Source organism: Pogona vitticeps, chromosome 9 (genome assembly GCF_051106095.1).
Source record: "Pogona vitticeps strain Pit_001003342236 chromosome 9, PviZW2.1, whole genome shotgun sequence".
NCBI lineage: Eukaryota > Metazoa > Chordata > Lepidosauria > Squamata > Agamidae > Pogona > Pogona vitticeps.
Window position 1 is genome coordinate 19,360,292 of NC_135791.1, and position 14,570 is coordinate 19,374,861.

The 14,570-nt window shown below is 42.0% G+C and overlaps 1 protein-coding gene across 1 annotated transcript; it reads left to right on the forward strand.

Annotated features, from left to right (window-relative positions):
• The first annotated feature begins 8,570 nt into the window (after nucleotides 1-8,570).
• On the forward strand, nucleotides 8,571-10,563 carry LOC110090704 (free fatty acid receptor 3-like). Its single transcript, XM_020814461.3, has one exon. The coding sequence runs from the start codon at nucleotides 9,162-9,164 to the stop codon at nucleotides 10,074-10,076; it is 915 nt and encodes a 304-aa protein (XP_020670120.3). The 5' UTR covers nucleotides 8,571-9,161; the 3' UTR covers nucleotides 10,077-10,563.
• Nucleotides 10,564-14,570: the final 4,007 nt, after the last annotated feature.

Genomic DNA, 14,570 nt, shown 5'->3' on the forward strand with positions numbered 1-14,570 from the left:
CTGACCATGACATGATTACTGCTGTGAAGACAGAGCTGTATAGGACTTTCAACATAATGTTCTCCACACTGGGTATAGCATTGCCTGTGGAATTTCACTGGTGCACATGAGGGAGAATTTTGTCTCAGTGATTTGTTTCTGAATAATCAGGAAAGTTATTAATTTAGTGCATGAGACTGCAAAACCGGCAGATGCTTCCTGACCCTATCCTGACCCTATCCTGATGCTAAGGCTTCTCTAAACCCTGTCTCTTCCCCTGCTTTAGGGAAACACCAAACCTGACTATGAGAACATAGTGAACCCAAATGAAGAAGAACTGCACTACTCTTCCTTGGTGAACCTCGCCCCACGGCCCCAGCCCACCTTCACAGACTCAGAAACCGATTCCGACTCAGAGGACAGCATCCACTATGCAGCCCTGAAGCATTGATTCTCTTGGGACTCACAGAGACCAGAAACGGCCCCCAAGCTCTTTCCATTCAGTGGCACGGTATATGTGGGGACGCTTCAGATCTATGCTATGGCTTGCTCTTAGAAGCCAAGAATAGCAGCGCTTGAGGATAAGGGCAATAGGATGTGTCTGCACTGGGAGTATGAATGTAAACATGCACTGGATTTTGTGTTATTGCAGGAAAGAATGGAAAATGTGAAATGTTTCTTCCCTGCTGTGTGAAGTTTTGAGGGTTTATGTTTTTTCATCATTATATCACCTTTTTTTGCAAAACAAAAAAATATATATGGGAATATGGAGTTTAGTGCACCGAAAGATGTATTTTGTGTAGAAACGCTAGTATTTTTCACAGGAAATCTATTTTGCTTAGAAAACATTGAATTTACACAAAAGGTTTTTAAACACAACGTAGAGTTGTAGAGATAGGCGGGGTATAAATTAAATAAATAATAATAAATAATAATAAGAGTTTTTCATGCAAGAGCTGGTCTTTTCTCTGTTGTATAGGAATGAAAAATATCGCAGTGCTTCTCTCTCCTTTTTTTCCCTTTAATGAGATGTCTTGATGGGTTCAGACATCTTGTTTTTTATATAACAAGAAACTTAGAGACTAGATTGTTAAGTGGGGAACAGGCAGGGCTGGAAATGCAACAGATTGACTCTGGGACCTTCTACATTGAATGTATGTTAAGTGAAAAAACCCCATTCAAACATTGTTTTGCGATCGCAAAAATCGTCATAAAGCGGATTCGTCGTTAAATGGGGTAATCATTAAGCGGGGCACCACTGTATTATGGAAGATTCAGTCTATCAGCATTAGGTCAGCCACATCTCCCATCCCTGGTCAAGACTGCAGTATTTGTCTATACCGATGGTTCCTAACCTTGGGTTCCCAACTGTTCTTGGACTACAACTCCCAGAAATCCTGACCAGCATAGCTGGTGGTGAAGGCTTCTGGGAGTTTTATTCCAAGAACATCTGGGGACCCAAGGTTGGGACCACTGGTCTATACCGACTAGTACTAATTTTCCAGAATTGTTGGGAAGAAATCCTTTCCAGCTGTACCTAAAGATGGTAAATGATAGGCTCAAGCACTAGGCTGAAAAACAACATGATGAAATTTAACAGGGGTAAGTGCAAAGTTCTCCACCTTGCGGGGAGGGGGACACACCAAGTGCACAGTTACAACATGGCTCAGTAATACAAGTGAGAAGGATTTTGGAATTGTCATAGATCACAAGCTGAATTTGAGACAACAGTGCAATATGACTACAAAAAAAAGGCAAATGCTATTTTAGGCTGCATTAACAGAAGTATAGTCTCCAAATCCCGTGTGGTACTAGTCTGTCTCTATTTATTACTGGTTAATGCTAATTTAGAGTCCTGTGTCCAGTTCTGTACACCGGATTTTAAGAAGAATGCCAGTAAGCTGGAGCAAGTTCAGAGGAAGGCAATGATCAGGGGGCTGGAAACCAAGCCCTATGAGGAAAGTCTGAAAGAACTGAGCATATTTAGCCTTGAGAAGAAAAGATTGAGGGGAGATACAGTTGTGCCTCACATAACGAGTGCACCATTTAACGATGAATCCGCATAGCGATCTATTTTTTTAATGGGTAAAACAACGCATTGTGATGATCAGTAAGCGTTTTGCTTACCGATCTTCGCATTGCGATTTTTTTTGAATAGCTGATCGGCTGTTCCAAAATGGCCGCCGAGTGCCCAAAATGGCCACCGCAACCATTTTCGCGCCCTGCTCTCGCTTACCGAGGGTGCGAAAATGGCGGCGCTATGGAGGAACTTTGCTGAATGGTGAGTTTGGGCCCCATAGGAACGCATTAAACGAAGTTTAATGCGTTCCTATGGCTTTTTCCGTTCCGTTTAGCGATGTTTTCTCGTAGCGACAATTAATCCGGAACGGATTAACGTCGCTATGCGGGGCACCACTGTATACTTGAAAGGCTGTCAAATACTTGAAAGGCTATCATACAGAGGATCTGTTCTCAATCATCCCAGAGAGCAGGACACTTAATAATGGACTCAAGCTACAGGAAGCCAGGTTTAGGTTGAATATCAAGAAAAAAAACTCTTAACTGTTAGAGCAGTACGACAATGGAACCAATTACCTCAGGAGGTAGTGAGCGCTAAAGTGCTGGAGACATTCAAAAGAAAATTGGACAACCATCTGCCAGATATGTTTTGATTTGAATTCCTGCCTTGAGGAGAGGGTTACACTTGATGACCTTGTAGGCCCCTTCCAACTGCATTATTCTATGATTCTGTCATTCTATGAGGTAAAATGTGGGAGTTTTGGGCTGCAGAATACTTGTCAGTGAGCGAAAGTATAGGTGGTGACATCATTCCAAGCAAAAAAAAAGGGACATGGAAAAATTATTTTCATCCTGTGCTACAGTTTTCTGGCATCTGGAATGCCATCAGCAACAACCTAACGTTACCTGTGTCAGATTCATGTGAAGTATTTCATTTCTTGAAACAAATATTGCTGTGTACTTGGTGTGTCTAGCCTTTAAACAGATTTATTTCACATATTCTTGTTCTGTGGTTTAGTTCCAGAAATCTACTTCTCCAACAACACCTGCTTTGGTCTCACATGATCACTTGTCTGTCTTACTTGAGAAACTGACATATTTTCATCATATGTGGTGGTTATATGGGAAAGCCCAAAAATATTGGGAAAGGGTTGAAATGCTTTTGCATGAGGTTTTAGCGATTCTGATAATGGTAACCCCTGAATTTTTTTTTCTTCTAAATATAATCCCGGATTCAATGGACCTAATGGAAAAATATTTAGTTATCCATATTTTGACAGCTGCAAGAATTTTTTTTTTGCTAAACACTGGAAAGACCTGGAGAATCCACCTCAAGATGAGTTAAAAGCAAAAATCCTGGATAGGGTGGAGATGGACAAAGTATCAGAATGGCAGCATCTTAAAAAGCAGAGACATCACCTTGCCAACAAAAGTCCGAATAGTCAAAGCTATGGTTTTCCCTGTAGCAATGTATGGAAGTGAGAGCTGGACCCTAAAGAAGGCTGACCGCCAAAGAATTGATGCCTTTGAATTGTGCTGCTGGAGGAGGCTCTTGAGAGTCCCCTGGACTGCAAGGAGAACCAACCTATCCATTCTAAAGGAAATCAACCCTGAGTGCTCACTGGAAGGACAGATCCTGAAGCTGAGGCTCCAATCCTTTGGCCATCTGATGAGAAGACAAGAGTCCTTGGAAAAAACCTTGATGTTAGGAAGGTGTGATGGCAAGAGGAGAAGGGGACGACAGAGGACGAGATGGCTGGACAGTGTCATCGAAGCGACCAACATGAATTTGGCCCAGCTCTGGGAGGCAGTGGAAGACAGGAGGGCCTGGCGTGCTCCGGTCCATGGGGTCATGAAGAGTCGGACATGACTAAATGACTAAACAACAACAACAAGAAAGACGAACCATGAATATTGTTGGCATAAATTTTATGATTGGCTTAGAAATAGAATGTAAATTAATATCTGATAATTGAAAGCCTAAGATCAAATTAAAATTAGAATATGTATGATGAAGTAGTTACACAGGAAACTTACCGGTATATGTCTTTGAAAGGTAAGAGATAAGAATGATTATTGTAAAATGTTCACGTTGATTTACAACCCCTGTCCCTGTCCCCATCCCTAACCCTAACTCCTAAAATAAAACGTTAAGAGAGAGAGAGAGAGAGAGAGAAACTGACATATTTCACAACTCTTCTGAAGCACTAGACACAGCTCTGTGTTTGGAAAGTGAAGGGTTGCATAACAATAAAAGATGTAGACATCCGTGACGTCCCAAACCAGAAAGCACGTTTTCTGGGTTCTAGGAAGTTTCTAAATTGGCAAAGGTTTCAACAATGGCAGAAAAGCAGCTTTCTCATTTGATCTAGGGTTGCCACCTCCAAATGTTTGAGTTACAGTGCTAATGGCTTGCATCCAAACTCCCTTCTTCCCCACACATTGTTCTTGTAGAACTCATCCCAGATTTGGGGAGAAGGGCTAGCGAAGTCCTCCCTGGTGAGTTGCCTCTGACTTGACTGCGCATAGCACACACACAGAGGCATGAAAACACCCATCATTAGAAGCGGAGCCATGTAAAAAATAAAAGATGTTTATTTATCCAAACACAAGACTTCCTCAGCTTGGCAAGTTGCCAGATAGCTTGTGTTTGTTTGGGGACAGGCCAGTGGGAGGTAAACATGGACTTTATTTGCAAACACAACAGCTCAGCCATGCCTATGAAAGAGTGAGTCTCTGGAGAGACAATGTTTTTTTTCCCCTCCTTCAGGTTTAATGGCAGAACCGGTGTCTTGTTCTAAGTTTGAAGTTTTACAGCACTGAATTTGGTGTTTTGCATAATTGTTAAAACAACACATCTCTTCCCCCCCCCAGCAACAGAACTCCTTAAACGTGACATAAGTAAGGCATCAGAGTAACGGAACCTAGGGTTGATTCACATGCACAGTTCAATACAGCTTATTTGCTTATTTGGTCCCACTTACCACATTTTAGGGGACGTGGTGGTGCTGCAGGTTAAACCGCAGAAGCCTTTGTGTGCTGCAGGGTCAGAAGACCAGCAGTTGTAAGATCGAATCCATGTGACGGAGTGAGCTTCCGTCGCTTTGTCCCAGCTCCTTGCCAACCTAGTAGTTCGAAAGCATGTAAATGCAAGTAGATAAATAGGTACCACCTCGGTGGGAAGGTAAACAGTATTCCGGGTCTAAGTCTCACTGGCCATGTGACCACGGAAACTGTCTTCGGACAAACGCTGGCTCTACGGCCTGGAAACGGGAATGAGCATCGCCCCCTAGAGCCAAACACGACTGACTAAAATGTCAAGGGGAACCTTTACCTTTACCTTACCACATTTTAGGCATGTAAATCTGGGCACATGCAAGGAAATCAAGTAGTCTTCCTGCATGGGAGAGCATGAGGCACCATCCATCAGAGGAGTTTATAGGACATTAACAATCGCAACAGCAAAAAAAAAAAAAATCAAAACACACAGTGGCAGGAAATGGCTGCCTCAGCGGCTAGAAGGGAACACAAACAACAGAGCGTAAAGACCGATCTAATCAATACATGCTTGTTCCACTGCTTGTGCACATATCAGAGGCTTCTTTAAGAGGCCTTCTCCCACTTTGGACCAATCCTGACCTTTCTGGTGCTTTATCAGAAAATACAAATGTGTTTGCATTGGTGCTAGGCAATTATACCAGCACGCCCGATCTCATTTGCTCCTGTAAATGTGTGACTGGATTAAGCAGTTGCTTTCTTGATGGAAAAAGGGTAGACTGGACACAGTTAAATGTAGTGTGGTAATGTGATCCAGCTGTTCCAAGTCCTCCATACAGAGCACATTACCATAGTCTCCTGAGACTGAAGGATGCCTAAAATGTGATCCAAAACACTTGGAAGCTTCTAGAAACTGCAATGTAGTCTTCCACACGTTTTCTTCTACTCTCTTTGGATTGCCATCATTTGTGCACTGACCGTACTGGCACATTTTTAGGATACAGACATTTAGAGAGGGTGAGTTGGGCAAGCCGCCTGCAGAGCCATTATACCAGATACCTTGTAGTTGTGGCCAAGTATATATTGGAACCACAAAACGAAGCATCCACACCAGAATCAAAGAACATGAGAGACACTGCAGACTAAAACAGCCAGAAAAATCGGCAGTAGATGATCATGCCCTAAAACAAGATGGACATGAAATTCTATTTCAAAATACTGAAATACTGGACAACACCAGCAATCATTATGTTAGACTGCACAGGGAAGCCATTGAAATCCACAAACACCAACAGAACTTCAACAAAAAAGAGGAAAGGTTGAAACTCAACAAAACTTGGCTCCCAGATCTGAAAAACACAGCGTGCAAAAGGTCAACAAACTCTACCCAGCCACAAGGACCGGGGATCACTACACACAAAAGACCAGCTAACGACACCCATCAATCACAGTGACAGATCATCTCTCCTCCTTATCACAGCAATGCACCCACAACAAGACATACTAATCACCCATCTCCTGAAAAGGACAAAAGCTGATCTCCCAGCCATAAATACTCAACTCCCAAACAAACTGCACCAGAACACAGAGTGCTGTCCTCTGAAGATGCCACCCACAGAGACTGGCAAAACGTTAGGAAGAACAACCTTCAGAACACAGCCAAAGAGCCCGAAAAACCCACAACAACTAACAGTCAGGACTTTGATTTTCCACTGTACCTCCCAGAAGTCAGATTTTATAGTCTTCATATAGATACTCCCAAAATGCACTCAGAAGAAAGGAATAGTAGATCACTTCTAATTATTCTGTCCTTAGAGAGTCCTGGAAAGGGTCACCTTAAGTTAGAATCAACTGGATGTTATGACAATGGTGATCTTCCTGGAATACAGATAAAACTGTACCAAAAATTTAATTTGCTAAGGTTTGAATTTTTCAGGCTGTTTTTGAAGACACCTGTAGTAGAGAAGTAAGGGAACATCATTGTGGACTCCAGGGTGTCTGGTTTTTTTTTTAAAATCAATTCCAATATAGAAGTTGAGGAAGCAGTGCAGTGGCACACGGCAGAAATAGCTACACAATCTCACAGTGTCACAAACTCTGCAGTTTGGGGAGAAAATAATACTCAAGGCTTCGGTAAACATTATTTCTTGCAAAAGGCTATGAGATTTGTTTTAAGTGTTTGAAGGGAATGTTTGGAAGGGACTCTGTGTTTTGAGGCAGTCAGTGTGGTGTTCATTTTGTTCTAAGATATAACTTCCTCTGTGGGTATTGTATTCCACTGAAATGACACACACTCCATAGTGGACAGATATATAGACATTTCTGTTACAACCAGTATGGAGAAAGTGAGGTGCAGTTTCTCTTGGTAGCATCTAGATCAAGTGACTTTGTGTATGTGTGTTTATTCAAACCTAATTAAAATTGAATAACTGATTGCTTCCTCCAGGTTGGAGGATTTACAGTTAACTGCTGCTTTCAAGTTGCCTTTCTTAAAAAAAAGAAAAAAAAAAGAAAATGAACTTTTTACCTTACATCAGAGCATACTTCCTCCCTGAATCACTCAGTCTATTTTTCTCACCCTTGTGAAACAAAATGCCTCTTGACACAGAATTTAAATAAATATTTTGGGTGTTTGAAAAAAAACTATAGAGTATCTGATGACTTAAAAAAAGTAAAAGGATGAAGAGGATCCGATCCACTTAAACAGTTACATGGTGTGTGAGTCATAGTGGGGGATCACTTACCAAAGGGGAGAGCAAAGATCAGGTTAGGAAATAATGGATGAAATCCAGTAGTAAATCACAACTAAATTAGGTGCAAGAAATCCATGAAACCTACAGAGGTGTTGACTGACCAGATCCCCATCGATTCAGTGGGTCTACTCTAGTTGCAACCTACTGCTGGATTTCAGCCAACATTTTAAAATAAATGAAACAAAAGGAAAAACCGAAAACTCATTATCACAAAGAACTAGGAAGTCGTCGTAAAAAATGACAGGACTCGATCATTTAAAAAATCTTCTGGAATACAAAGGTGTGCAGCCATCAAATCCTTCACTTCCAGACATGGTGCACTAGAACAGCACTGAACCCACCTACTTCATAGACTCTGACCCCCTAGATGAAGGCTGAAATCGAGGGAAAATTTCGGCACACCTCTCAAGCGCTGACCACTTCTGGTCAAAAACAATCTGTCTTGAGATTTTAATTGGTTTTTGATTTTGCCTATATTTCCTGGGATGTGGTGGCGCTGCGGGGGATGTGGTGGCGCTGAGGGCTAAACCGCAGAAGCCTGTGCTGCAGGGTCAGAAGACCAGCAGTCGTAAGATCGAATCCACGCGACGGAGTGAGCACCCGTCGCTTGTCCCAGCTCCCGCCAACCTAGCGGTTCAAAAGCATGCAAATGCAAGTAGATAAATAGGGACCACCTCGGTGGGAAGGTAACAGCGTTTCGTGTCTAAGTCGCACTGGCCATGTGACCACGGAAGATTGTCTTTGGACAAAACGCTGGCTCTATGGCTTGGAAATGGGGATGAGCACCACCCCCTAGAGTCGAACATGACTGGACAAAAATTGTTAAGGGGAACCTTTACCTTTACCTTATATTTCCTGGGCACCCCTGATTTGAATTGTACAATGCTCTGACATGAATCATGAAAGAAATACATGTTCTAATCTTTTTGTTCAAGGTCCCAGAAGCTAAACAACTTATTTATATTCTGCAGAAGACAGGAAAGCCAAAGAAAGTCATGGATCACATAATATGAGCCCTATCTGTGTTCCAGACTCTGTGCTCCTAAAGGTGACTCAACTACAAAACTTCAGCTGTTCCTGTTTCCTAGTCACTTATTTCTCCTTGTTTCTATGATCAATTCAGACACGGGCCATTAAGAACTTCTGCTTTTTGCTAAGCGTTCAGGGAGATTATGGCTTTATTGCCTGGGTACACCCCCCATCAAATAATCTATCATGGTCCATTTCACCTCCAGAGCTGCTTGCTCCATGCTTCTCTCTTATGCTGTTCTCACACCCAGCTGCTTTCCACTCGGCTGGAGACATCCTCAGCTCTGTTAGGAAACCAGTTACAGAATGGAGAAGAGAAGCAGGTAGGCAAATCGCAATAGGAACAAATGCCTTCGGCTCAGCTTGCCCTCTGTTCCTGATGCTATGGAAGTCTGGACGGTCATCTCTTTGGTAGTCTATGGGGTAACCATCATTCTGGGACTGCCTTCCAATGCTTTGGCCTTCTATGTCTTCTACTGCCGTGCCAAAGCCCATCTGACACCCAACCTCATCTACATGATCAACCTTTGTCTCTCTGACTTGGTCTTTATTCTTTTCCTGCCCCTCAAGATGCTAGACATGGGGAAAGTGGGCTGGACCATGCCGGAGTTCCTCTGTGCACTTTACAACCTCATCCACTTCGGCACAATCTATGCCAGCATCTGCTTCCTGACTGCTGTCAGTGTGGGACGTTTTTTGGGAACGGTCTACCCCATCCAGTATCAAGTTTATAAGAAGCCTTGCTACTCGTTCCTCGTCTCCTTGGGGATATGGTGCCTAGTAGGACTCCACGGGATGCTCATCTTCGTCCTGGAGACCACTGGGGACATCAGGTTGAGACTCTTTGCTGGCAATGGATCCTCTTGCTACAGCAACTTGACTGAAGCCCAACTGGCCTTGATGGCACCTGTGAGGCTAGAGCTGTCCGTGGTGCTGTTCTTCCTCCCCTTGGCAATCACCTTGTTCTGCTACACTGCCTGCATCCGTGTCTTGGTTGGGTCACACCTCCATGTACGGAAGAAGCACCGTGCGGTCCGGGTGGCAGCAGCCACCCTCTCTGTCTTTGTCCTCTGTTTTGGTCCTTATAATATATCTCACATTGTGGGATTCATCAAAATGCAGAATGTCTGGTGGCGTAGCATAGCTCTGATTCTAACTGCATGCAATGCCTTTCTAGACCCTCTTGTCTTCTACTTCCTTTCCACGGCCATGGATGATGGGCTTGCCCAAGTGTGGGGCTCTCTGACAGAGAAATGTAGGTCCATTCAGCTGAAAATTGCCTCTGTTCATAGAAAATGAGGGAGTCGGCAAGGGGCCTTCACCGTGGCTTCAGTGGCTGGGAATTCTCCTTTCCTGCTATGTTCACACTTTGGTGGTGCCCAAAAAGGAGACACGTGGATGGAAACTATTACCAATTTGGAACAATTAGGAAATAATAGGAGAGCAAGATTTTTCAGTATAAACAAGAACAAAGATGCAAGTGCGATGGACACGGATATAGCATGTTTTGAAAGTCATTATCTCAAGAACTGAATGAGGTGAGGATCTGGGCAAAAAATCAGAATTGCAGACCTCTGGATTTTCTTGGCCATGATAACTTGTCCTTTGAATTGAGAGATTAAACTGAAATTCAGGTGAGACGTAGAAAAAAGATAGATTGTTCACTCATTTCTGGAGAAGTTGCATCTGCTGGTCATGGATTTAAGAAATGACACTAATTTTAGACCACATGTGAATTAGAGACTAATGAAGGTCAGATGTCCTATTATGCAGGACAGGAAGGGAGGGAGGTAAGGAAGGAAGGCAGGATCTACCACAAAGGAATTGAAGCATCATCTTGTAATGTACTTGAGGAGATGGAAAGTCAAAACCCTCTGGAGAGATAAGGCAAATTTTACTTCAAGGCTCTTATAAACAGCAAAAAAGTACAATAGAATGTGGGATCCTTAATGCTTTTCTCAGGCTCTTGCTATTTCAGGGAGTAGGATTTATGCATATAACACAAAGGGCTAAGATAACCATCATTATTAGTTGTTAGGGATATACACTGTACATCTAGAAAGAGATGATAAAGGAAGATTCTTTTAAAAAAAGCTTTAGCATTAACTTTGAAAGCTCCTTCCTGCGCATAGAAAGTCAGCATGCTGGGGTGATGTTTTGCAGTTCGTTTGCTTTCACTTTGTGGGATGATGATTCTAACTCTAAAGCAAGATAGCCCAGCCAAATATATATATCACATTGTTTTGACAAGCTCTGCTCTTGGAATTACCTGAGGTGATTGTTTTCCACATCTCTGTTTTAATCGATCTGTATGATACATTTTTTTTAGCCTACACTGATAATTTCTAAAACTGAGAGAGAGAGAGAGAGAGAGAGGATTAAAATGATTTTGCACATCTGCCAGGAGAAGCTCCATTTTCTGTTTGGTGAAATTTAGGTCTCTTCTGCATTGTTACTGACATTTTTACGTGTGTTATGGCAGAACCTGTTAACCTCACTGGAATTCCACCCTTCTCCTGCATTCTACATAGCAATGATTATGGCACCACCCTCATTAAATCATTTTGTCTGGTTAGAGATAAAATGGCCTTTACAATTTTTTGCAAGGTGTTCAGTGGCTGTGAAATTGGAGTGTTGTCTCTCTTGACTCTGTTTGTTCAAACATAATTTTGGGGGGGAAACCCAGGAGATTCACCAGTACTCCTGGCTGTTGCTAGTAACATTGTTCTGAGTAATGTCCCGGAATGTCATGACATCAATACATTCTAGTGGGGTGAGGAAATGGCGTCTTCCACTGGCAGCCACCTAATTCAAATCAAGGTAGCTGGCAATAATAAGAAGCTGGCAAAAGTTAATCATTGGAGTGCTATGTTTTTTGTATTTCAAATTTTAACGCTTCACAAAACTGTTTTGCATACACCCTTACTTGCCCCCACATATTTTCCTCACGATTACCTTTTCAAACTTGAGGTGAAGGTTCAGGATTCAGAAAATTCAAATCAGCACCAATTTATACTGATTAATGGAGTTGTGAGACAGAGCAAAATTAACATCTTATTGCAGTCTTTGAAGGTAAAAAGGGTTATTTTAATCTTTCTTTGCAATTTTAATGAGGAAAATTAACTTTTTATTGTAGTCTTTGAAGGTAAAAAAAGTTACTTTAATCTTTCTTGCAATTGTAAAAACACAGTAGGATGTCTTAATGTTGAGGAAACTTTGGCCCTTTGGATATTTCGGATGACACCCCTCATCATTTCTTATAATCAGTCATGCTGATGGGATGTTTTGGGAATTGATCATTGCCATCATATAGAGACCAAATTTTTCCCACCACATCCAAATTCAAAACTTGGAGACCAGCTACTGGAAACATTATTCTCTTGCCTCTTTTATCAGTGGCATAATATTTAGGAATAAGAAAAAGGGCTTTTTTCCGAGCTGGTGCCTTGGACACAGAAAGACTTTCTTAGTGAGGTTCACCTGGTACCAGTTTAACAATTTGAACCTCATTTCACATATTGTTTGTTGACTTTGACCTTTCATTCTGTTGCATGTTGACTTTTATGGCTATTATATATTGTTTTATTACAGGATCTGTGCTGTGAATATTTATTGTAGACTTCTGCGGATTTTTTTTAGCGGATACAAAGTGGTATGCCTGTGTTTTTAAACACACACACACACACACACACACACACACACACACACACACACACACACACACACACACGGTTTAAAACAGGGTGACTAGAATGTCCTGCTCCCATGGAGCTAATTAATCTTGTGAGTGAGAATTTCTGAGGAAAAAGGAATATTTGGAACCCAGCAAAGTCAGCAATCTCAGAATTATATCAGGCATTATATAAAAGGAAGGATAGTAAACGGAGAGGCACTCTGGGTGTTACTAAACTACCACTCCTATCACTCCCAGCTAGAATAACCAAAGCTGATGAATGATGGGAAATGCAGTCTGGCAACATCTAGCTAGTCAAATACCTCCATTCCTGTGTTTGCTGACTCAGAAAGCTGTTGTACATCCAGTTCCACCCACTCTTTTACTGTAACATCTACAGTACTTAATGGAAAATGTGTCATAAGATGGTGATGTCATTTTGAGGTAGTGTCTTCCTTGGCCAACATTGGAGAAGTCAAAAATAAAACACGGGTGATGCAAAGTTGCAAATTCCCCTAGATGGCTATTACAATACAAGAACGGAAAGCAGATGTGTTAGTGTTGAGGTCAGACAATTTCCCATAAGATTTACTGCAACATTGATTCCCAAACCAGAGAGCTACCTCCTAGGGCAAGGGATCCCAGCCTTGGGTCATCAGACATTCTCTCAGAAGTCCTGGCCAGCACAGATACTGCTGGCTGTTGCTGTCCAAGAACATCTGGGAACCGCTGTTCTAGGGAGTAATGAAGAAATTCCAAGGGGAAGCTTTAAGTGGAGGAATCCTATTGCATGTTTATGCTGGCATAACTCCATTGGTATAAGTTCTGGGAAATCACAAGAATTCAGCATAAGCATTTAATATTACATACCAAGTCATACCGCTTGGGTCCAGGCCATCTGAAGAAACATCTATCCCCATATGAGCCTTCTTGGTGTTTAAGATCATCAGAGGAGGCCCTTCTATCAGTCCTACTGCAAAAACAGACATGGCTGATGGGGATATGTGAGAGGGCTTTCTCTCTGGCAGAATGCTCTCCCTTGGGAGATCAGACTGGCTCCTTCCCTTTTATCCTTCCACCGATAGCTAAAGACCTGTCACTTTAGGCAGGCTTTCAAGAATCATAATTGAATCCCTGAATGCCTTCTTAGAATTAAGATAGTTTTAATGCTTACTTTATTCCACCTGGTGTTGTTGAGTAATAAGAATAACAATAAGAATAACATGTGACCAGGGTGTGATAAGAAATCCTAATGGCAATTTCCTAATGTGCCAATTTGTAGCTGGGATTTATGCCAATGGAGATGTAACTCACAAGATTCTGGACTGAGTGTATTAGTTCTCAGTACCCCCATTTTTTGTTATTATTATTCAAAGAGGAGTTGGGTGATGACGAAAGGGACCTGCAGAAGGTTCTTCAAAAGTTGAAAATGGTGCTTGTGATGCTGAAAGTTCCAAAGTTAGAGCTTGGGGTGCATTTCACATGCTGCATAGTTTCTGTTCAAGTATAACTTCCATGAAGCATGGTATTTTTAGAATAAGAGATGTTTGAATTCAAATATTTCTAAATGCAACTGACCTGGACTTGTTCAGACTGTCTGGTTATATGGTGGTTATTCACTGTTGAACAATATGCACCTCCTCCTTCTTAGAGAAACTGGCAGCGTCAGATTCTAAGACTGACGTTCACAGATGCCAAGACTAAACATGGCAAAAATGAAGTCTTGGTTCAATGTATGAAGGAGTGCAAAACACATGTTCATGAAAGAAGGATGTGTACATGTCAGTCACACACGCATGGATCCATTCCTCCACATCTTCATTGCCCATGTCATCAATGGAAGAAGACCAAAGAAGGCCTCCATGGCAAGTGTCGTCTGCTTAAATCAAAATTTTGGCACTGAAAATTGTTCTGATGCAGAGCCCGCCTTGGGCCCTTCTTAAGAAGAAAAGAAGGGTAACCATATTTTAATAAATAAATGTATAACAAAACAACGTTACTCAAATCTCCGGTAGTCATTTGCAGCACGTTGGCCAACTGAACCTGACTGACTGACATTTTATGAAAGTTTTTGTGCCTCGTGGCCTAAATGTGATCTCAGCTCACTGCAAGTGAGTAGA